The 23,060-nt window shown below is 41.2% G+C and overlaps 1 protein-coding gene across 2 annotated transcripts in view; it reads left to right on the top strand.

Moving 5' to 3' along the window:
* Positions 1 to 18,397, top strand: part of LOC148846618 (37S ribosomal protein S27) — a 37,166-nt gene extending 18,769 nt beyond the window's left edge. For both annotated transcript variants that reach the window (XM_088953730.1, XM_088953731.1), the window contains one exon: positions 18,039 to 18,397. In XM_088953730.1, coding sequence (XP_088809856.1) covers positions 18,039 to 18,129 — 91 coding nt within the window. In that variant the 3' untranslated portion in view covers positions 18,130 to 18,397. The remainder of the gene's footprint in view (positions 1 to 18,038) is intronic.
* The last annotated feature ends 4,663 nt before the right edge of the window (positions 18,398 to 23,060 follow it).

The following is a 23,060-nucleotide window of genomic DNA, read 5'->3' as shown; positions in this document are numbered from 1 at the left end:
CCTCACTTTCTTTGTTTCATTAGGTATGATGTTTGCTATGGGGCTTTTGTTAAATTTTGGGAGGATACCTGGGTTGGTTCTTGTCCATTAAAGGAGCTCTTCCCTTCCTTTTTCTTTGTACAAAAATGAGTGTGTGTCAAGATTTGTTGTTCCTCCAATACATCCAGTGGGCCTTATTTGGGATTCGGTTTCTGTAGAGGTCTTAGGGATAACAAACTTTTGGCTTGTGCAAATCTTCTACAACTCCTTCAGGAGGTTTGCTTGGACCCCAGTAAACCTGATAAGCGTATTTGGGCCCCCAACTCCAAGGGTTTGTTTTCTTGTGCTTCTTTGTTCAAGACCTCTTGTGATTCCTTAGCTTCTTCCTTTCCCTTTAAAGAGTTTTGGTGTAAACACATTCCACCCAAAGTAGCTTTTTTCTGGGAAGTAGTTCGTGGGAAGATAAATACTATGGACTTGCTACAAAAGAGAAGACCTAATTCCTGCCTCTTCCCTAACTGCTGTGTCCTATGCAAATCCAGTAATGAGAGTTGTCTTCATTTACATATTTCTTGCCATTTTGTTGTAGATATTTGGCTTTGGTTTTTTTCTTTGTTTGGGTGTAGGTGGACTTTACCAACGGAGGTTAATATGCTATTTGATTCCTCCCTGTTTACTTGGACAAAGAAAAGAGGGAGGATAACGTGGAATGTGTCAGAGCAGCCTTGATTTGGACCATTTGGGAAGAATGGAATTCAAGAACATTCTTAGAAAAGGAGAGAAGAAAGGAAGAAATCAGGATTTGTGTGATGGTAGGGTGATCCACTGGATCAAAACTCTAGAGTTGTTTTCCCAGTTTTCTTTTGATGACATTTGGAGGAATTGGGAAGCAGTTGCTAAGAGCTCTAAGAGAAAGGACAAAATAGAGGTTGCTTGGGATCCACCAATTGAAGGTTTTTTAAACTGAACTTTAATGGGAGCAACCGAGGTAATCCAGACCCTTCTGGAATAGGAGTGGTTTGAGAGATAGAGAAGGTAAATTTATAGCACTTTTTTCTGGCCCAACGGGTATGGGTGACTCCCTCAAAGTAGAACTGCTTGCCTCAATCCAAGGGGTGCAGATAGCTAGTGAGCTAAGCTTGACAAATGTGGTGATTGAAGGGGATTCGAAAGTGGTGATAAAATGGCTAAAAAATCCAAAGTCTATAATTTGGTGCTACCGAACTAAAATGAAAAGATTTGCATGGTTAACCAGAAATATGAATTTGAGGATACAATGGGTGAGGAGATCGGTAAACGGGATGGCGGATGCTTTGGATAAGTAAGGGGTGGAGAGGTCTATTTTATTCAGGATACACTTGTAATGTGATTTCTTTTTATGCATGAGAGGTAGCAGTTCATGCCTCTCTAAGAAATGCTTGTAAAGATATTACATAAAGTTTATTAATAAAATTCAATTATTTATAAAAAAAAAACAGAAATTTGTTGGGCAGCTTAAGGTATGGGTTTGATTGGGAAATGGGGTTCGGGAGAGATCTTCGTGAGTTAGAAATATGTAGTGTCATGTCGTTGCTCCAAAGTCTAAAGGGGTGTTCTTCGATCCCACAAAAAGGGATAGTAGGATTTGGACTCTCTCCTTTGGTTCCCTCATTTGTACCTCATTCCTTTCGTCTTTAGTACAGTCGGGTGATAGTCAATTAGTCATGGAGTGCCTTTTCATGTAAAGGAGGTTTGGAGCAAATCTATTCTGCCTATGATAGGAGCCTTCTACTGGGAAGTATTTATGGAAAGAATTAACATCTGTGATTATTTCAAAGACAAAAACCTAATTGGTACTTATCCCCTCACTGGTGTTCTCTTTGTAAGGCCAATGGTGAGGCTTGTTACCACTTATTAATTTTTTGCCCATTTGTATATTCAATTTGGGAATGATTTCTTTCTTTGTTTGGTGGTAGGTGGAGCCTCCTGCCAAATGTACAAAGCATGTTTGTTTTTATCTTTATTAGTTGGCTGAAGAAGAGGGGAAAAACCTTATGGAGGTATACAAGGGCAGTGGTGTGTTGGACTATTTGGGAAGAAAGGAATCAAAGGATCTCTGTAGAAAAGCAGAGGAGTAGAGGTGCCCTAATTGAAGTCATTACTATTATAGTAATTCATTGGATGAAGTCCTTGGAACTCTTTGAGGATGTCCATGCAGATGATTTGGTGAGAAATTGGAAGGAAGTAGCTGCTTCTGCTCTGTTCAAGGCTGTCATTAGGCCAATTTGGTTCCTATCTTCAGGTGAATTCCTAGAACTGAATTTTGATGGAGTAGTGAAGGAAATTTGGGTCTCCCCAGCATAGGAGGGTTCAGGAATTGGGAAGAATTGTTTCCATTTATTCAGGTCCAATTGGCGTGGGTGATTCTTTGAGGGCTGAAATGATTGCTGTCTTGGAAGGGCTCCAAAAATGCTGAGTTGCACATCCATAAATTAATAATTGAAGGGTACTCAAAAGTTAATTATTGATTGGCTGCAAAAGGAAGAGGAGGCTGGCTGGTGGAGCTACATTATTGAAACGTGGATTAAGTGGCTGTCACAAGAAATGGAAGTCAACCTATAATGGGTGAAAAAGGATGCTGGCTCTTGCTGATACAATAGCTAAACAGGGGGTTGGAAGGAATCAATTGTTTTGGGCTGTTTTGTAACCATCTGCTCTAACCATGGGAGATTGAAGAGAGTTTATCTCTCCCTTTTTTTTTCCTTTGTATAACCTCTTTTTATTTTAATGAATCAGTTTCAGTTATTCATAAAAAAAAAGACGTAATAACTGTAATTTAACGTAGATGATGACAATAATTTGATTGAAGAGTCTGTTTCAGAAGCTGAGAGCTTTGGCTGCTAATCAGTATCCTTGAGAGAAGTGGGTGTGCTGATGCTTGAGCTGCTGGGAAAGAGTTGAAATAGATTTGGAGCTTTTTCCTAGTAATGGCTCATGTCACCATATTTTATGTCGAGTTGCAGGGTTATTATGATGGGTTTGGGTTCTTTAAGGAATTATGTGTGTTCTAGAAGTTCTTCTACCTGATTATAACTCTTTTGAAGGTGATACCTTATCACCTTATCTTGTATTCTCTTTTTCTATTTAATGAATATTTTGTTATCAAAGAAACCCCTAATACAAGAAGTCTAGCCAGCCACATTTCATCTTCCATCACTAAATTTTCATCTTTCTTGCATATTCCACAGCATGGAAATTGATCTGTTACGCAACCAACATCAGAACTATAACCAACCTATGTTGGAACTTTCCTAGTAATAGTATAATGCAAGCCATCCAAAATGTCAGTCTTTTAATTCAAGAAAAGATGCAGGATCATGAAGCCATAGAGTCTTTAGAACTCCTGATGGATGAAACTTTTTATTGGGACCCTCTCAGTGCCATCTCTTGTGCTTCTCTTTTTTGTGTTCTTTCTACCTCCTCCCTTGCCCTTGCAGCCTTTTCTGATGAAGTTTGGAGTAAACTGGTTACCCTAAGATCAGACTGTTGGGAAGTTCATTGTCAGAAGATTTAACACGTGTGGTCTTCTTCAGAAGAGGAAACCTTCTTGGTATTTATCCCCTTGTGTTGTACCTTTTGTTAAGCAAATGGGGAAACTACTTGCTACTTTCCAATCTCTTGTGCTTTTGTTTCTAACAAAATTTGGGAATGATTTTGATCTCTTTTTGGGTGCAAATGGATTGCTCTAGGTAATGTAACAAGTCTATTCAATTCCACCTCTCGTCATGCCTAGAAGGGAAGGGAAGATAATGCGGCAAGCCACAAGGGCAGCAATCTTCTGGACAATCTTGAAAGGAGAGGAATGCAAGAATATTCAACAGGAAGGAGCCAAGAAAACAAACAATCATTTTTTTGGATAAATGAGATCAATTTGATTAATCAAAGAGTGTACAGTCAGCCTAGGAGTAGGCACGAGGTGTTACCTTTCCCTAGGACTGAACTATATGCAAATAAACACACACAAGCCTGAATTACAAGTACAAGGTAGCCCAAAACAGGTCTCCCCTTGATACCCCTTGTTTAACCAGAGAGTCAGCCATTGCATTTGCTGACCTGCTAACCCATTGAACCCTGACTGTCATATTTCTTGTCAACCAACTTTCTTTAGCAGATCCCTGTAACCCCCCAACAGACTGTTTCTGGATTTGTCAGCCAGCCCACTACTACCTTGGAATCCTCCTCAACTATCAAGTAAGTTGACTGGCCAATTGTATGCCTTGTATCGCTGCTAGTATCTCATCCCTTGTAGAATCACCAACATCCACTTGTCCTGAAAATAAAGACAACATGTTGCTGTAGGAGTAGGCACGAGGTGTTACCTTTCCCTAGGACTGAACTATATGCAAATAAACACACACAAGCCTGAATTACAAGTACAAGGTAGCCCAAAACAGGTCTCCCCTTGATACCCCTTGTTTAACCAGAGAGTCAGCCATTGCATTTGCTGACCTGCTAACCCATTGAACCCTGACTGTCATATTTCTTGTCAACCAACTTTCTTTAGCAGATCCCTGTAACCCCCCAACAGACTGTTTCTGGATTTGTCAGCCAGCCCACTACTACCTTGGAATCCTCCTCAACTATCAAGTAAGTTGACTGGCCAATTGTATGCCTTGTATCGCTGCTAGTATCTCATCCCTTGTAGAATCACCAACATCCACTTGTCCTGAAAATAAAGACAACATGTTGCTGTCTTGTGGTTTCCAGTTTACTTGTTGTTTGTTCTTTGTGGAGACTGTGGATGCCACTGCTGCCCAATTTCTCCTTAAATCATCAAGGGAGTAATTGACCAACAAGTCTGAAGATTTCAGACAAGAGGTTGTCCTTGTCATTATACACTCCTTGACTTCGAAAAATTCTAGCATCTCTCTCCTCCCATAAAGTCCACAAGGTAGTAGCTCTGATACACTTCTCCAGAGGCAGTTGGAGTAAACAACTTTACTTCAGAGGGCAAGTTCCACTTGCACTCAAATAATGGTATATCCCAGTTCCAAATATTGGCAGCAAAAGAGCAAGATATCAGCAAATGGTTACAGTCCTCACCCTTCACTTCACACATAAAGCACCAATTTGGGAACAAGCACATATAAGGTTTCTTCTTTTGCAAGTTTTCCACAGTATTGATCTTACCATAAAAGGCTTCCCAACAGAATGCAACTACTTTAGGAGGTATTGGCCTTGATTAGACTTCTTTAGCAGGGAAGACCTAGGAGGAGGGGATGGAACAGAGGGATTTAAAGAAAGATGCACAAGTGAAAGAGCCAACTGAGGTTAGGGACCGAACCCTTTTATTCGGTCTGGGGGGGTCCAAACACAAGTCTAGAAGCAACAAGAGCTCTGAAACACTAGATTCATCATCCCTTAAACCTCTTCGAAATCCAAAATTCAGTTTAAAGCCAAAGGGAGAACCGGGGGAGGGGGGGGGGAGGAACCTTTAAATAGGTTTCTTTTTAAAGCGGGAGGTGGAATAAAGAGAAGGGAAACGGTCTTTTAGGAGTTGGGTGCCCACCCAAATATCTTCCCAAAAAAGAACTGAGTTTCTAGAATAAGCATCATACCTTACAAATCTGAGGAATTTGGGGAGGATGTCGGAAATTGCCTTCTAGGGTATTTTGGGCAAAGCCCTTCGAGATACCCCCGCATCCCAACCTGATTTAGAACAGCCATGATTACTATTCAACACTTCATGCCATAACCTCTCTCTCTCTCCAGGGGCCACCTCCAAAGCCACTTACCTAAAAGAGCTTCCTTCTTACTCACTACATTCCCTAATCCTAGACCTATTTTTTTGCTTCGACTCTCCACCTCCCACCTAATCAATTGATCTTTTTTATCTTCCCTAGGCTCCCATAAGAAGTCCCTCATCAATTTTTCCAACCTTTTTGCCTCCCTTTTAAGAATTCTAAAGACTAACAGGAAGTATATTTGCAAGTTGGATAGAGTTAACTTAATCAAAGCTACTCTACCCACGAAGGATATATAGTTTCTCTTCTAGGCTGCCAATCTTTTTAAAATTTTTTCCACCACAGGGCTCCAAAACCTACTCTCCTTTGGATTAGCACCCAAGGAAGTCCTAGGTAGGATAAAGGCCACTATGACCAAGTGCATTCTAAACAGGCTGGTATAAACTTCATCTCCTCTTTGCTTAGATTTATCCCCACAACACAACTCTTCTCAAAATTTATTTTCAGATTTGGCGCCCTCTCAAAGTGAATTACTAAATCTTTAAGATTTCTTACCTCCATCGGATCACAACCTTCATAAAAGATTATTATATCATCTGCAACTTGAAGATGGGCAATTGAAACTTTGTCTCTACCTATTCTCCACCCTCTTAAAGATCCAACCCTATCCGCTTCTAATAGGAGTCTACTAAAAGCATCGACAACTAGAGTGAATAAGAAAGGTGATAGGGGATCAACTTGTCTTAGGCCTCAACTAGTTGGGAAAAAAATCAATAACTACTCCATTGACTAAGATGGAATAATGGTAGGAGGATAGGCAACCATTTATCCATTTGCCCCATCTATCCCCGAACCCACACTCCCTTAGCATGAGTAACAAGAAACCCTATTCCACTAGATCATAGGCCTTTTCAAGATCTAGTTTACAAACATAACCTTGATTACCTGATCTCCTCAACTCCTCTACCCATTCATTTGCTATTTGAATCTGATATACTATTTGTCTCTCCTAAGCAAAAGCTCCTTGGGCTTGGTTGATAAGACATGGAAGCACCTTTTTAATCCTCAAAGATAAGACCTCAACCACAATCTTATACACACTAGTCAACAAACTAATAAGTCTAAAGTCCTTTGGATGCTTGGCCTCGTTCTTCTTGGGAATCAAGGCTAAAAAAGTAGCATTGATTCCATGACTTATCACTGGATTATCCTCAAATTCCTTAAAGACCTCAATCAATTCTTCTTTAACTACCAAGTAGGTCATTTGGATTTGAACCAAATGATTCCCGCCGTATGAAAAGCAATACTCTAACCATTGAGTTAAGTAGGTCATTTGTCATCATAAAGAAAAACAAATGGGATCCATCATATTGATGCATTATAGATGTTCATGGAGAAAACAACTTGTCTAATTTCCTCATCAAAGTTCCTCTCCAATCAACTTTTTACTCTCTTTCGGAAGCCTCTGCCAAGTCACACCTTCTAGTTCCACTCTAGTTCCTAGGGCCTCCTCAGGATGGATTTGAAATGGTCAACAAAATAGTTGACTATTCCCTCTTAGGAATGAAAGACTAGCCCATCCACTTCCAATTTGGATACTAAGTTTTTTCTTTTCCTTCCGTTGGCTAGTTCATCAAAGAATATAGTGTTCCCATCCCCTTCCTTGATCCATTTACATCTAGATTTCTGCCTCTAGGAGATTTCTTCTCTCAAGAGGACCTCATCTAAATCTCTTTTCAGGTTCCTTCTCCGATCTCTTTCCTGAGAGTTTATGACTCTTTGGGATTCCTTCGCATCTAATTCCTCTATTTGGGTCATCAAAGAGGATTTTATTTCTTGTATTCTCCCAAATTGTTCCCTATTCCATTCCTTCAAGTGTGCTCTCAGTCTTATTATTTTTTTGTGAAATCATACCCCTTTACACTTCACCCCCTTCAATTCTTCCCTTCACCTTTCCTCAACCTTCTTCATGAATCCCGGGTGAGTCAGCCATATGTTTTCAAACCTAAGAGTTGAGGTCTTTGCCTAAAAGACTCCTGTCCTAAGCCTATGGGACAATGATCAGAAGTGACTCTAGGTAGAGCTCTAGCTATCAAATCCGCCCTCTTGTTTTCCTAGCTTCCATTAAACCTATCTAATTTAGAGCAGTTGGTATTTCCTGAAAGTTGGACCAGGTATAGAGGGCTTGTAGCATTAGGAGTTCCTTCAACTCAGAGCTATTAACAAAATCATTGAACTTCCGTATGCTGGTTGTAATGGCCTATCGGGGATTATTTGATTCATTCATAAACTGAATTACATTTAAATCCTCCTTCCCAAACACCATGCACCATCCCAAAGCCCTTGAACCCCATATAGTTCTTCCAAAAATTCATTCCTTTCTCTGTAATTGCTTGGTCCATATACGTTAGTTAGTGCCCAAGTAAATCCATCCTCTACCATCCTGAATTTTAACGACACTAATAAGTTACCTATCAGCTCCTCCATTTCCTCCACAACTTCCTCTCTCCAAAAAGTTGCAATACCCCCGAAAGCCCTCCAAGAAGGTGCAGAAACCCAACTTATTCCTCTAGATTTCAAGATGCTTCTTTCCCATCTATCAATTTCAGCTAATTTGGACTCTTGTAACATCACAATATCCGGATTTTTCCTTCTGAGGAGGTCTTTAATTAGCCTTCTTTTCCTAGCACTCCCCAGCCCCTCACATTCCAACTGATGATTTTCATGGAGACAAAAGATTTGGCATCCCCCTATAAGATCAGGCCCCTACTTGGAGGCTTTCCTTCTCTCCCCTCTTCCACTAAATTCCAGATCTCCTTCTATGTCTGATATCAACCTCTCCACCTATGACCTTTTCTTCTTCGTTCGGTTGTTAATTGTTCTGGACTTGCCTAAGGCAAATTTTGTTAAGTTACACCTCTTTGATTTTCCTTGGTTTTCCTCCAAGGATTCCTCTATTTGCCTACTCCTCGAGGAGAGCACAAATCTGTCCCTATATACTCTCAAGTTCCTCAATCTATAGCTTTTCCGAGGTTGAATCATCTCCAACGTTTTTGCAGCACTGAAACCCTGACTTTACTAAACCTTCTTGATATTAGGACTTTTCTACCAATTCCTCTTTTTTCTTGTACTCCTCTAGATGCACACAAATCTGATCTCAGATCTTTTCTAACTCCTCTTCCTGGATCTTCCTTTTCCACAGTTCTTCCTGTTATCCTTTACCCTCCCTGTCCCTAATTGGATACTCCCCATCCATGGCCACTGCTTCGAGTTGAGCTGCTAGGGTACCTGTCGCAGGCACAGAACCCACATCAGTACCAAAAAACGAATTGACAATATTACTTGAAAGGTTGTGGGAAGTGGGTGATAAAGTTGAAAACCAACAAGAGGGGGCGAAGTCGCGACCAATCCTTCCAGTTGACTTGATGACTCTATGATCGGTGACAAAGATGTGTCCTGTCCCTCTAATCTTCTATCATTGCCAGGCTGCTCTAGCGAACTGGGAGCAGATTTGGGAACCGGTATCCCCTGTCTCTCCTCTATAATAGCTGTGATGTTCTCCGTTTCCTTAGGTAGAGAACAAACTTGAAAGGGCTTCTTCTGGGCTATTTCTATCTGCCCCATGTCTTCATTTTCCAAGAATAAGAGCTCAGTATTGTAAGTTCCACACTTCCAATACTTGAGGAGTCTTCAAAGTCTGATTCTGAACTGCTTTCTTCCTCCATTGTGCAGCCTTCAAAAGGGTCTGTTACATTCTGATTCACCATCTCCGGAACGGTGGAACACCTTGTTTCCAAAGTTGTTGGTGCTTCTTAAACCTTGGGTTGCATCGTTCTGGGGAGTTGACTTTTTTCCTTGTGCTTGGAACTCATACCTAGTTTGGATTTGCCACTCCATTGTGCCTGAAACTTTTACCAGCGAACAGTGGCGGGCTTGTCTTGTTTGTAGAGAACACTGATGTGGGCCCCACTGCAGTGGTCCCCTATCAGTTTGCTAATTCAGCTGTTATTTATTTCAGCTTTATTTACTTTCTTTATGTAAGTACCAAGGGCAGATGTGTCCTTACATCATGTACTAAACATAAACCTATAAATATTAAGAGAGTGGCGGCGGCAGATCTGTTAGAATCTGTCCCTCCTTTCAGCAACTTGTGTTCTCTTGCTTCTCTTCTATTCTCTCCCTTTTCTCTCATCTTCTTTTCTGTTTTACAAACCTAAAACCTTTTAGGATTCAAGACTACAGTCTTGATCTTCTACTTGGTATCAGAGCCTATCTAGGGCTTCTCATGTGTATCTAGTCCAGCCGATCACATGAGAACTAGCTAGGGCTGGAAGCCTTGAAGAAGTTTTTCGGCGGCTGAATCTTGGAGATTACCAGGAGAGGTTCGCAGTAGTTGAAGACTTGCTGCAGCCTGCAGAGAGTTGGTAATCAGGAAGAGGCAGCGAAGGCTAGGGTTCAGGTAACCCTAGAAGACAGTACACCGAAGGCAGGTAATCAGTAAGTAAGTTTGTTTCTTTACTGATTTTTAGAGATTGCAATCAGCCGAGATAGGTTGGACCTATCTAGAAAGAGGGGCCGAACTGTGTTCAAGTTTGCTCTAGGGTTTGGCTTGCCGAACTGTGATTAAGTTTGTGTCTAGGGTTTGATTGTTGGGCCGAACCCCCTCTTCAAAGGGGATTAGTTTTTAGGGTTTCACAGTGCCCTACGACAAGTCCTACTGGTGCGGACTGCTTGGAGAGTGCAGCTGAGCACTTTAGTGATTTCAGATCACTAATTTTCTTCAAACCTACAGTTGAAACCCTATTTTTGCTCTCACAGTAGTGGTTTCAGAGAACAACATCTCAGATTGATAGGCGATTGATTTCAGATCAGTTTTGTGTTGGTATTCTTGATCGGATCAGACCAGTTTTAGATCAGTTTTGTGTTGGTATTTCTGATTGGATCATATCAGTTTCAGATCAGATCAGTTTCGGATCAGCTTTCAGAGTTACTTCCTTGACTCTGTTTTCTGGTATAACTGCTCTAACAGTTTGTAGCCACTGAATCTTGATCGGAGATGGTGTTCAAGGGTCAGGGAGATAGTAGTTTTGGAAACCACAGTTATGGTAATGTATCTGAAACCGGGTTTCATATTACAACTATGAGATTTGATGGGTCAAATTATTTGGAGTGGGCATAATCAGCCATGATGGCTATTGGAGGAAGGGGAAAACTGGGTTACCTCTTGGGAGATGTGAAAGAACCTTCCAAGGAGGACCCAATATACACCAAGTGGGTTCAAGAGAACTATTTAGTTATGGCATGGCTGTGTAATTCCATGTAGCCACATATCAGCTGAAATTACTTGTGGGCAAAGACAACCAAAGAAATATGGGATGTTGTGAAAGAAACCTATTCCCAACCCCTCAATGTTGCCAGAGCCTATGAACTGAAGTGTGAGGTGAACAACCTTAAACAAGGAGAGAAGCCAATTTCTGTCTACTTCTCTACCTTGAAATCCTTGTGGCATGAGATTGACCATCTGGAGACCCTTGAGTGGGAGAGTCCCAAAGATGCACAGACTCACAGAAAACAAGTTGAGACGAATAGGGTATTTGAGTTTCTGGCTGGTTTGAATTCAGAATATGACATTGTGCGACAACAGATATTGACAAGAGATAGTGTGACCCTTTCTCAAGCATACTCCTTGGTGCATAGTGAAGAGACCAGGAGGAAAGTTATGATGCAACCTCAGCCTTCTTTCCCAGCCTTGACAGCTATTAAACCCAAGCCAGGGGGTGACTCAGAAAGGGATTGGAAGAAGGAAGATAAACGGGATCTGGTATGTGAACATTGCAAGAAACCCAAGCACACAAAAGATACTTGTTGGAAGCTACATCCTCACTTGGTCCCAACAAAGTTGAGAAATAAGAAGGGTAATGTTCATATGGCAGTGAACACTGATTCAACATCCTCATCAGGTACATCCCTGGAGACTTTAGCTGCTGTTCGGGCTGCCCTCATACAGTTGGAAAAAGAAGTTGGAAGTTCAGCTCAGCCATCCCAGTCCCTATCAGCTCCTGCTACATCTGCATTTGCACATTCAGGTACTCGAGCCTCAGCTTACCATGCTTCAGCTCCAGGTAATACTGATCACTACTGGGTAATAGAGTATCCATTGCTGATGGCTCTCTTGTTCCCATTTCGGGCAAGGGGGACATCAAGTTATCGGACACTATCTCTTTATCTTCTGTTTTGCATGTTCCTAAGCTTGATACCAACCTCCTTTCAGTTAGTAGTATTACCAAACACATGAACTGTTCAGTAACCTTTTTCCCTGACCGATGTGTTTTCAGGATTTGGAGACGAGGAAGGTGATTAGAACTGGCCGTGAGACGAACGAGATCTATCTGCTTGGGGAGAGTACCCGACGGGAAGAGTCAGTGGATAAGAAGTCTTTTATTTCCCAGTTTGTGAGTTCGGTTATGCTTTGGCATAACCGATTAGGTCATTTGTCTTTTAAGTCTTTGAAGAGTCTGTTTTCTGCTTTATTTGAGTCTGTTGAGATATCGGAGTTGAGGTGTGAGAGTTGTGAGCTTGCCAAACATTGTAGAACCTATTATTCTTTAAGTAATAAAAGGAGTAATTTCCCTTTTGATATTGTGCATACTGATGTTTGGGGGCCATATCATATCTCTTCTATGGGTGGGTACATATATTTTCTACTGTTTGTTGATGACCATACCCGGTTTTCTTGGGTATATCTTATGCGTTCTCGGGATGAGGTTCCTGCTCTGACCCAAAACTTCCATAAGATGATTCTCACTCAGTTTGGAACTAAAATCAAAGTCCTCGAATCTGATAATGCAAAGGAATACTTTGCTCAACCATTGACCTCCTACCTTCGTAGCCATGGAGTTATTCACCAGAGCACTTGCCCTTATACACCACAGCAGAACGGCGTTGCCGAAAGGAAGAATATGCATATCTTAGAGGTGGCTAGAAGCATTATGTTTACCTCCAATGTACCTATTCGCTTATGGGGTGATACTATCCTCACGGCAGTTTATCTCATTAATCGAGTTCCTTCCCGGGTCCTTGATATGAGAACCCCCTTTTCCCTTCTTTACCCAGACAAGGAGTTGTTCATTGTTCCCCTTAAAACCTTTGGTTGTACCTGCTTCGTCCAGCTTCTCGGGCCTCATCATTCAAAGTTTGACCCTAAGGCCTCCAAATGCATTTTCCTTGGTTATGCACAAACTCAAAAGGGTTATTGCTGCTATGATCCGGTTTCAGGGAAACGGTTTGTCTCTATGGATGTCACCTTCTTTGAGGAGACACCCTACTATCCTAGGGTTTCTCCTCAGGGGGAGAGCAGTAAAAGTGGGGCTGTTTTGAGCAGTGAGAGTGGAAGTGGGGCTGTTCCTTTACCTATTCCAATGGGTAATGAAGGTTGTAGTGGTGAGGGTGGTTAAAGGGAGCCGGAGTTGAGAGTCTATCACAGGCGATGCAGGCAGGTTGATCCTAGTCTTCGGCAGTCTCGGCCAGATCCAGTTCCTTTTGCGGCTCTAGATCTAGAGCCTACTGAGATACCTCTCGCTGTTGCCACTTCCCCTCCTGTGGATGACCTTGATCTCCCTATTTCCATTCGCAAAGGGAAACGACATTGCACCACTTCTACAGCTCACAACATCTCACAGTTCCTATCCTATGATCGTCTATCACCATCTTACCGGTCCTATCTCACTTCCATTGCTGATGTCCCTATTCCAAGAACAGTGCAAGAAGCCTTATCGGTTCCAGAATGGAAAGATGCAATGCAAGTCGAAATGGATGCCCTGTTGAAGAATAATACCTGGACACTGGTTGACCCACCAAAAGGAAAGAAACCAGTGGGATGCAGATGGGTATTCACTATGAAGCATAATGCTGATGGTTCTATTGAAAGATACAAAGCCCGATTGGTTGCAAAGGGATTCACTCAGACTTATGGTATATACTACTTGGAGACCTTTGCCCCAGTAGCCAAGATGACCACCATTCGAGTTTTGTTATCCCTTGCAGCAAATCATTATTGGCCCCTGTTTCAGATGGATGTTAAAAATGCCTTTCTGAATGGAGACTTACAAGAAGAGGTTTATATGTAGTTGACTCCTGGATTCTATGATACAGAGACAGGTAAGAAGGTTTGCCGACTGAACAAGGCATTGTATGGTTTGAAATAGTCACCTAGAGCCTGGTTTGATAGGTTCAGATTAGCCCTTGGAAGGTTTGGTTATGTACAGGCCCAGTCAGATCATACACTATTCATCAAAAGGATGGAGTCCTCTCTGACACTACTAGCAGTATATGTAGATGATATTGTGGTGACAGGAAATGACAGTCATGAGATTGAGTCTCTCAAGCAGCTCCATCAAGAGTTTGAGGTAAAAGATCTTGGTGCACTACGGTATTTTTTGGGTATTGAGGTTGCTAGATCCAAGCAGGGGATTTTTATCTCTCAGAGAAAATATGTTATAGATCTGTTGGCGGAAACTGGAAAGTTGGGTGTTAAGCCGGCCGATACACCCATCGAACAAAATCACAAGATTAGTGCAGAGGGTGGGGACCCTCTTGAGGACAAAGTTATGTTCCAACGGTTGGTTGGAAAGCTTCTATATCTCTGTCTCACTCGGCCGGATATCAGCTATGCAGTTAGTGTTGTCAGCCAGTACATGCACTCCCCTAGAACTTCTCATCTTCTTGTAGCAGAATGAATATTAGCATACTTGAAGAGATGCCCGGGTAGAGGTATATTACTCAAGAACAATAATCACATGAGGGTGGAAGTCTATACAGATGCCGATTGGGCTGGAAGTGTTGATGACAGAAGGTCTACCTCTGGATATTGTGCCCTTGTGGGAGGTAACCTTGTCTCTTGGAGGAGTAAGAAGCAGAGTGTTGTTTCCCGTTCCAGTGCTGAAGCGGAATACAGGTCAATGGCTAATGGAGTGGCTGAAATCTTATGGTTGAGGTCACTACTTGAAGAGTTGGGTATTGACTATGAAAAGCCCTTAATTTTGTATTGTGATAATCAGGCAGCTATTAATATAGCCCACAACCCAGTGCAACATGACAGAACTAAACATATCGAAGTTGATCGACATTTTGTGCAAGAAAGAGTTATATCACAAGAAGTGTGTCTTCCGTACATCACATCCAATATGCAGCTCACGGATATCCTCACCAAGGCTGTACCGAGGAAGAAGTTAGAGATAGACCTATCCAAGTTGGGCATGATAGATATCTACTCCCAACTTGAGGGGGAGTGTAGAGAACACTGATGTGGGCCCCACTGCAATGGTCCCCACTGTGTTCGTAGGACAGCAGTATTTGTTTCAGTTATAATAGTGTCAGTTTGAGTCTGTTTGCTAATTCAACTGTTATTTATTTCAGTTTTATTTACTATCTTTATTATGTAAGTACCAAGGGAAGATGTGTCCTTTCATCATGTACTAAACATAAACCTATAAATATTAAGAGAGTGGCGGCGGCAGATCTGTTAGAATCTGTCCCTCCTTTCAGCAACTTGTGTTCTCTTGTTTCTCTTCTATTCTCTCCCTTTTCTCTCATCTTCTTTTCTGTTTTACAAACCTAAAACCTTTTAGGATTCAAGACTGATTACAGTCTTGATCTTCTACTTTGTTCAAAGGGGACGATGATAGAACAGGTTTTGCGTCCATCGTCTCCCCTCCTCTCTTGGTCACGTTCTCTTTTACAGAGGCACATGGCTTTTGATAACTTGGGTCCACCCTTTTTAACAAAGCCGGCCCGGACTTGTCTGAAGGCCTGCTATTTTCAATTAGGCCTGGGACCAGTCCCCCAAACTCTTTAAAGGTCATGTGATCACTTAATTTTTCATGTGACCTGCCTTGGTTCACTAGACCAGACTGAATCAACTCACAGAGCCGGTTTGAATCCTGCACTCTAACCGACCTTTGCTCATTTCCTTTTGAATTTTGAACCTCTTGTGCATGTCCGTCTTCAATTAATTCTCCTGTTACTGCCTGAACATAGGATCTGCCAGCCCTCTGCCTACCCTGCCATGACAACTTTCCCCATGTATTAAGGTTAGTCTCTTTTTTCTCTTCTTTCTTGGTTTCCTCAGTTGACTTAGCCTCTTTTGTAGTAACAACTCTACCTTGCAACCCACGTAAACAGGCCTGTTCTCCAAGAACCCACTACCAACTCGGCTGAATATCTTCTTCAATCAACCATTGATTCAGTTCTCCATACACACTGTGTACGGGATTACAAGAAAGAGAAAATGAAAGAAAAAAAAGGGGCCTGCTCTGATACCAAGAAGAGAAACAGTCCCAAATAAAGAAATAAAAAATCTTATTAGAAGATGAAGAAACAAAAAGAAGACGGCAAGAAGAGAAGAAGAGGAAGAGAACGATGGAAGAGAAAGGGATGAAAGAGAAGAGTTGTTCGTACACTCTCTCCTTTTCGTAATCCTTTTAATTACAATGATTAATCACTAATTAACAGAAATTACAAGTAAGCACTTAGTGGGGTGACTAGCTAATTAAAACATAAGAAACTAATGCTAACAGGCCCATAAGAAAAGGCCCATTAACAGAACAGAACATAAACAAAAAAAACAACACAACTGTGGGCTATGGGCCATTCGGCCCATCTTCTCTACACAACTGAATGGAGATCATAACCAAAGACTCCATCTAGCCTTCCATCACAGATTATAGCTATTGACTGTAATAACTCCTTCCAAAGATTGAATGGCAACCCAAGCAGCGAGACTGTTACATTATCCTCAATCTCAAAACTTTTGGTATTAGAGAGAGGACACCATTTCGAGACTGTAACAGCACCGACCTTTGAGTGAAGATTTAAAGCTGAAATCTCTACTACTTCACCCAGATCAATCAGAGCCTTACAAGATTCATAAGGTGTAATCGCAATCGGCCTTGTAAGGTTCAATTCTTTGATTATCACCTGCGCAATACCCCTCAAATCTTTTGCTGGGCTTGAAGTTTCCACCACAAATTTCTGCCCCCAATCCTCCTTTTCTACCAGTTTACAGTTTCTTCTTCCTTTTTCTGCAATCACCCATTTCTTTTCATTGGATTCTTCCTCTCTGTTTTGTTTACCCACTTCCTTTTCCTTTACTACAGCTTTTATTTGTTTTGTTTTCAGCTGTTGAGCAAAATCACTCGGTAACTCAGCCACTACCCTCCATCCATGACCCCTTTTACCTTCTGGGAAGCAAACTAACTGCTTCTTTCTTCCTCCAAAGAATTCCTGCAGAGTTATGTAGCATCCTTTTGCATTCTTTTTGCACTCCAGCTCGTATCTCTCCATAAAATTCACATATTTATCTTTAGAGCTTGGTCCCAAAACAAACTTCTGCATCCATTTGATCACTTCAAAACCTTCCAGCAGTACCATGGCTTTCTTTGCCTCCCTGATCTTCAAGCTCTGCTAGCCTTTGATCCTTATCTCTTTGAATATGAAATCTTTTGCTTTGATCTTCAACGCTTTCCTCCATTTTCTAGCTTCCACAAATCTTTCCTCCATCTCTCTGATGTTCTTGTTGCAGACTCTTCGGTTTCCTGGCTGCTCCTTTCTTTCCAAATGCTTCATTGGATATATGGAAGTTTTTCCCTCAAAAAGTTGGTTGGCAAGCAAGTGCTATTGCAGAAAACAAACAATCATTGAATACATAAGAATCATAATCTATTGGATAAAGCCCTTGGAGCTGTTGGCATCATACTCCACAGATGACATACTTGGGGGATGCCGAGAAAACAAACACCATGGCAGCATACGTAAGGGTACAACTTAGGTTGTGTTGGATTGGGAAATTGTTAGGCTCTTTTTTTAGCCCAAACCCTAACCTGAGCCTGATGTTGAAATTCTCTTACGTATAATCATCAATCCTCATGAAGAGCATGTATTGGTGTATGCAAGTTGATATTTGGATGCTAGCAACCTGTCTTCTACACAATAAGACATTGGACTTGCAATTGGCATGTAATTGACATATTTCATCTACATGTGCGAAGCATGGGCCCTTCTGCTAGTTTCTATGGAAGTTGCTTGTATATAAACTTTAGTTATACATCTTCACAGGTTTTGCCCATTTTTCAAAATGCAGTATCCCCAAATTATCGTCTTAAACACCGACATGTCTTATCTGTCAAAGAACGTAAAACATGATGTCTTGCTTGTTAAGAAAACCAGCTCTTGATTATAAATTAGATCACTTAACCTTCAAAATTAGTTGTGATATATAAGCTGAAGATTGATGTGCACATCTGCAATGTCTTGACTAGTTTCTCTTTTCAATTTCGGCAGGCGCTTGTCTAAGCTTGAAATGTTGAAGCGCCGTGGGAAGGGTCCACCCAAGAAAGGTCAAGGAAGACGTGCTGTTAAACGTAGCAAGTAGAGAGTTTATCTTTGATGTCATTGCTGCCTTTACAATGTTGGTACAAAACCAACTTTGAACTTTGCTTTTTGGGGAAAATAACCTCTTATTAAGCATAGTTCATTCACATTTGCAATTGAAGGATTAGTTTGGTTCGTGAACTATATCTATATCTGGCAAATTCATCTTTAACTTTCCATGATGTGGTAAAGTGCATCCTTTTGTATAACTGAATTATACGTTTTTTTCACCAATTAGAAAGGGAAAACATAATATGGTATAAAGAAAACATAGAACTGTTGTTACTCTTCTTTCTGCTAGACCTCAACTAGTCACTAGACACGAAAAATATTTCTGGGGATAGCAGCATTAAGAGAAGTTTTGGCTAGTATTTTATGATGGGTCGTGACTAGCTCTTTTCTTTTTCGTCCATTCTCTAAAGTTCTGCCGTCAGTGGAATGCTCAGAAGGAACTGGGATCCACTTCAATTCACCCTCTCCACTGTTAGGGTTGCATAGAAAAGAAATAGTAACTAACAATAAAATACTTTACAGGGTCCTTGACTTCATCCATGAAGAGGAAGCTGTATCCAATTCATTTTCTCAGTACATTAAAAGTGCACTTTTATTATATCTTTAGTTATCCAAGTCATTAGACTCCAGCAGTTCTATACTTCACAGTTAATCTAATTCCTTTCTCAAATGGATTGAACTTATGAGCATTTGGATTTTTTTTTTTGAAGCCAAAAATCAATTTTAATTCAATGACCAGATTTGTAACCTCCTTTTAGAGTCTCCTAAGGTCATGCATATGTATAGCTAAATGCATGATGATAGTGAGGACTGAGGACAATTGCAGGCAGGATGCAAACGCTACAACCACCTTTACCATGTCAGCTTTGACAGTAACCCCCCTACCATTTTCTACAAAGAACATTACTGCTTAATTTCAAGTTTAAACAGTTGCCTTTCATGTAGGATTGGATTGCCTAATTACAGTAAGCCATGAGTGGTCTAAGAAATAGCTGTGGGCCTTTTGCAAGCTTGCTTCAATGGGTTATTACCACATCCAATTTCTGCAGCCATGTTAGTAAGGGAATCTACGCCCAGCCTAATTTCGAGATAAGTTGAAATGTCACAATGAAGGATTAGGGATGGCAATTTTCCCCATCCCCGATGGGAACCTGTCTTCCCCAACCCTATGGGGCCTGGGATGGGGATTGTTTTGGCAGGACGGGGATGGGAACGGGGATTAATAGGAATCCCCGATCGGGGTTGGGATTGGGATCGTGGATGAGGGGATTGAGGTCTCCATCCTGTCCCAACCCCAATTATATATTTATATTTAAATATTATTTATATTAAATATATATTATTTATATTACTTGTATATATATATATATCAAAATATATTTAAAACATTAGTTATAATTTAATTTCGGGGATTCGGGTTCCCGTGGGGAACCATCCTGTCAAGGATCGGGGATGGAGGATAAATTTTATCCCCAACGGGGATCAAGGATGGGGACGGGGTTAATTTCAGAATTGGGGGCGGGGACGGTGAATATGATGCTCGCCCTGTTGCCATTCCTCTGAAAGACCTAATTAGGCCACTTGTTAAAGGCCAGCACCAGCAGGTATTCAGAGGTGGTATATGCTTTGACTCAGAGTTTGTCAAAATGTATACGAAGCTAAGAATTGTGCAACTCAGGCTGGGTTGGCTCAAGTTGAGCTCAACCATAATCCAACTCTATTTGTTAAATTCTCAATCCTAATACTCTGATATATATATATATATATATAGACAGACAGAGAGAGAGGCCGATACCCAAATGTTAGTCCTGGCTGTTTAGTGTCATTGGAGGGATAGACAGGATGTTCTTAGATCCAAACCTGTGTTCTCACACATGTCAGGCGAGATATTACCATTGTACATGGCAATAGCCCAATTTTCTAGGCTTGGTGCAAAAATGGAATGAAGTGCACAGGGTTGTGGAAATAATACTGCAAGTTCCACATTTTACTATTTGGGTTTAAATCATTGGCTTTGAATTGCGAGATGAAATTAATAGATTTAACTGTTCCACAAAGAAAGAAGGATTGGGGTTGGAGGCCCTGGGGACATGGAAACTCAGCCTCAGTACCTCACACTTACCAATTGAATATGTGAGTAGAGAATGTTGTTTTTACGTACTAGCATTTGCCAAGGATATATGACAGAAAATATATTTTCACATGGAAAAAAAAGAACGGTTGAACTTTCAAAGGCTTGATAATCATGAGGTCAAATTGATTTGATAGGAAAATGCCATACTGTAATTATCGTTTTCTCATTTGTCCTTTTGATTTTTCTTTTTTCTGTTTTTCCAATGTAATGTTTAAAATGAAGGAAAAAGTTAGACGAAAGGTGATTGATAATGACTGTTACTAGACTCACTGTCGAGTATGTCATGACCACCCTTATTGACTTTTTGTGGCTCAATAAAACGTTGAGTATTTCAATTTATTAGGCCTCACTTTGAGTGTTTGAAATCATACTACACGCTGTGAAGATGTTCTTTCGTGTGGATACTACATATTTTATATCGCTGTGTGGACAGTGTGATACCTTTGTCAAACCAATACTTTTATAAAATACTTTAAGAATTATTATAAGATTTTACATAAATAATTGCATCCATTGTGGCATGTTTTTTCTTTATTAATATATATAGGTTTAATACTCACCTGCGAGTTCCTATCAGAGTTAAAAGCATACTGATACTTCTGCTTTACATGCCAAATAAGCTAATATATGAACAGTTACATGCATAAAAAAAGGACTTCAGTATAAGCATTCAAAAGGTGCCTAATTTTTGGCTGATGAAGTCGTTCGCTCATGTGTTAGGCTTGACTTTTTTCTGCAAAACATGGTTTTCAAAACTAGACAGTACAGTTGGACCGGAAAAATCGGGAATTGGTCAGATGATTGGTTCTGTTTTTTGTTAAAATAGATTTTGGCCAAAAAATGTTAATTTGATCAGTAAACCGTTGATTTGGGCAGTTGAACTATTTAATAGTTTTGACTGTTTTTTAATTTTTTTGTCAGAATGAGCTGACTGTTCGGTTCAAGCGATTGGACCATTTGACCCAGGAACCAGACCCTAACTGATTTGATCTCCAGGTCGGTTTTAAAAACCTTGCTGCAAAATGGATATCAACTGCTTACAATCACTGTATTCTGATGTCGTATCTACTTCCTGACGTGAAGCTGCCTCTAATCCAGCCAATATAGACTGGAACGAGTTGAAACCACATCATTTTTAAATAAACTACACTACCTAAAAAACCCTAAACAAAACACCAAAACAGTGGGCAAAGGCATCCCGCAAGGCTTTGACTGTGCCGCTGAATAGGGCATTAAAGGTGTTTACTGCCCAATAAGAGATCGGTTTCAGTAGGCACATAGGAGACACATTTATTGATTATTTTATAAATATTCTGACAATTATTAAAAGTTGTTTTTAATTTTTTTCAACTGTTAACGTGTTTACAATATCGTGCCTCCCTAATCTGCCCATGTGGTACTTACCTGTCAGCACATCATTGAAAAACAGTGATGAAAATCACCTTACCAAATAGCATAAAGTTGCACTGCCTATGTGGTAGAAGTGTTTTTATGAAATACGAGTCTTGAAAATATAGGCATTTTTTCTTAAAAATCATCCCAAAAAGCATCTACACTTCCAAACACCATATAAAATATCAGTTTTAGCTTGATATGACATGTCATCTACCCAATGTCCATCATAATCATGATCAAGTTGGATTACGGTTGAACAAGAGTTAGGGTTTATATTTTAAGACATTGGGTAGGATTAGGGTTATATGAGCCAAACTGGCTGAATTGTACTTAGACCCATTTCTAGCCAGGCTCGGGTTTGGCTTTTGCCAAACTTTTAATGGGTCCGCTCCAAACCTAAACCTAATACAGTATAAAGCCAGATCAGAAGTTTGGCCCATAAAAGCTGAGGTTAAATCATTGGTGATCGAGTGGTTGTAAGATGCTTATTGATGGATTGAACAGATTGGATTCGGAATGACCTTTGGGTAGTAGTTTTATTATAAAAGATATATGTAGACGTGGGCGTGAACCAATTTGATGGAGGGTGATTTGGCCCGACCTCATAGCCCGGGTACACATGGGCATGACCTTGCTCAAGCGATGATTCAACGCGATAGCACAGCAGGAGCAGCCGCAACTCGGAGGGAGGGTCCCACCGAGTTCAGCCCGACAACTCGGCGGGATAGACTACTCGCCGGGAGCCGCCTAACCTGCACCTCCTCTCCGGGGCTGAGTCACCCCGAGCTGCCCTCGAGCTCGGGGTCCCCTGACCTTTCCTAATACCCGAGCTCCTCCTAGTGGACCTTGGGCCACTCCCAGACAAGAACACACCGATTCGCCTATAGATACCCCGAGGTGAAGACACCTTGGGCTAGACAGCTCGGCTTAGCTTGCTACAGGCAGTTCGCCGCTTACGAGATAGCCCAGCACAGGGAAACTTGCGGAGGGGTAGTTCGGCATACCGCAGGAAGATCTCCTGCCCGACCACCGTACCCGACAAATCTGGGGACAACAGCCATATCCCTTGTTAGACGGCGTCGTGCTTGCCACCTTTAGAGGGTGTCTTACACCTGACAGGCACGTTCCTTGCGATGATAGCCCCGTGTGTGCCACCTCAGCCCTGCCTGTAACGGCTGTGGTAGGCTGAAAGTGGTGGTTATACCTGCCCTGTCAGAGGCCAGTGGGCTTGATGCAACGAATTTCTGTTATAAGGAGCCTATTCTCAAGGAACAGAGGGATGATCTTCTATCACTCACGCTATCTCTTAGCCTTCATCCTCTCCTTGCTTCTTCCACAGAATACTAACTTAAGCGTCGAAGTGTTCCCGCCGGGCAAGTCCCCGGGAATTC

The sequence above is a fragment of the Nelumbo lutea genome, chromosome 7 (genome assembly GCF_056320005.1).
Source record: "Nelumbo lutea isolate HS-2025 chromosome 7, American lotus-T2T, whole genome shotgun sequence".
In the NCBI taxonomy this organism is placed as follows: Eukaryota; Viridiplantae; Streptophyta; class Magnoliopsida; order Proteales; family Nelumbonaceae; genus Nelumbo; species Nelumbo lutea.
Note: the sequence above shows the minus strand (reverse complement) of the source record. Positions and strands in the feature narration are given on the sequence as shown.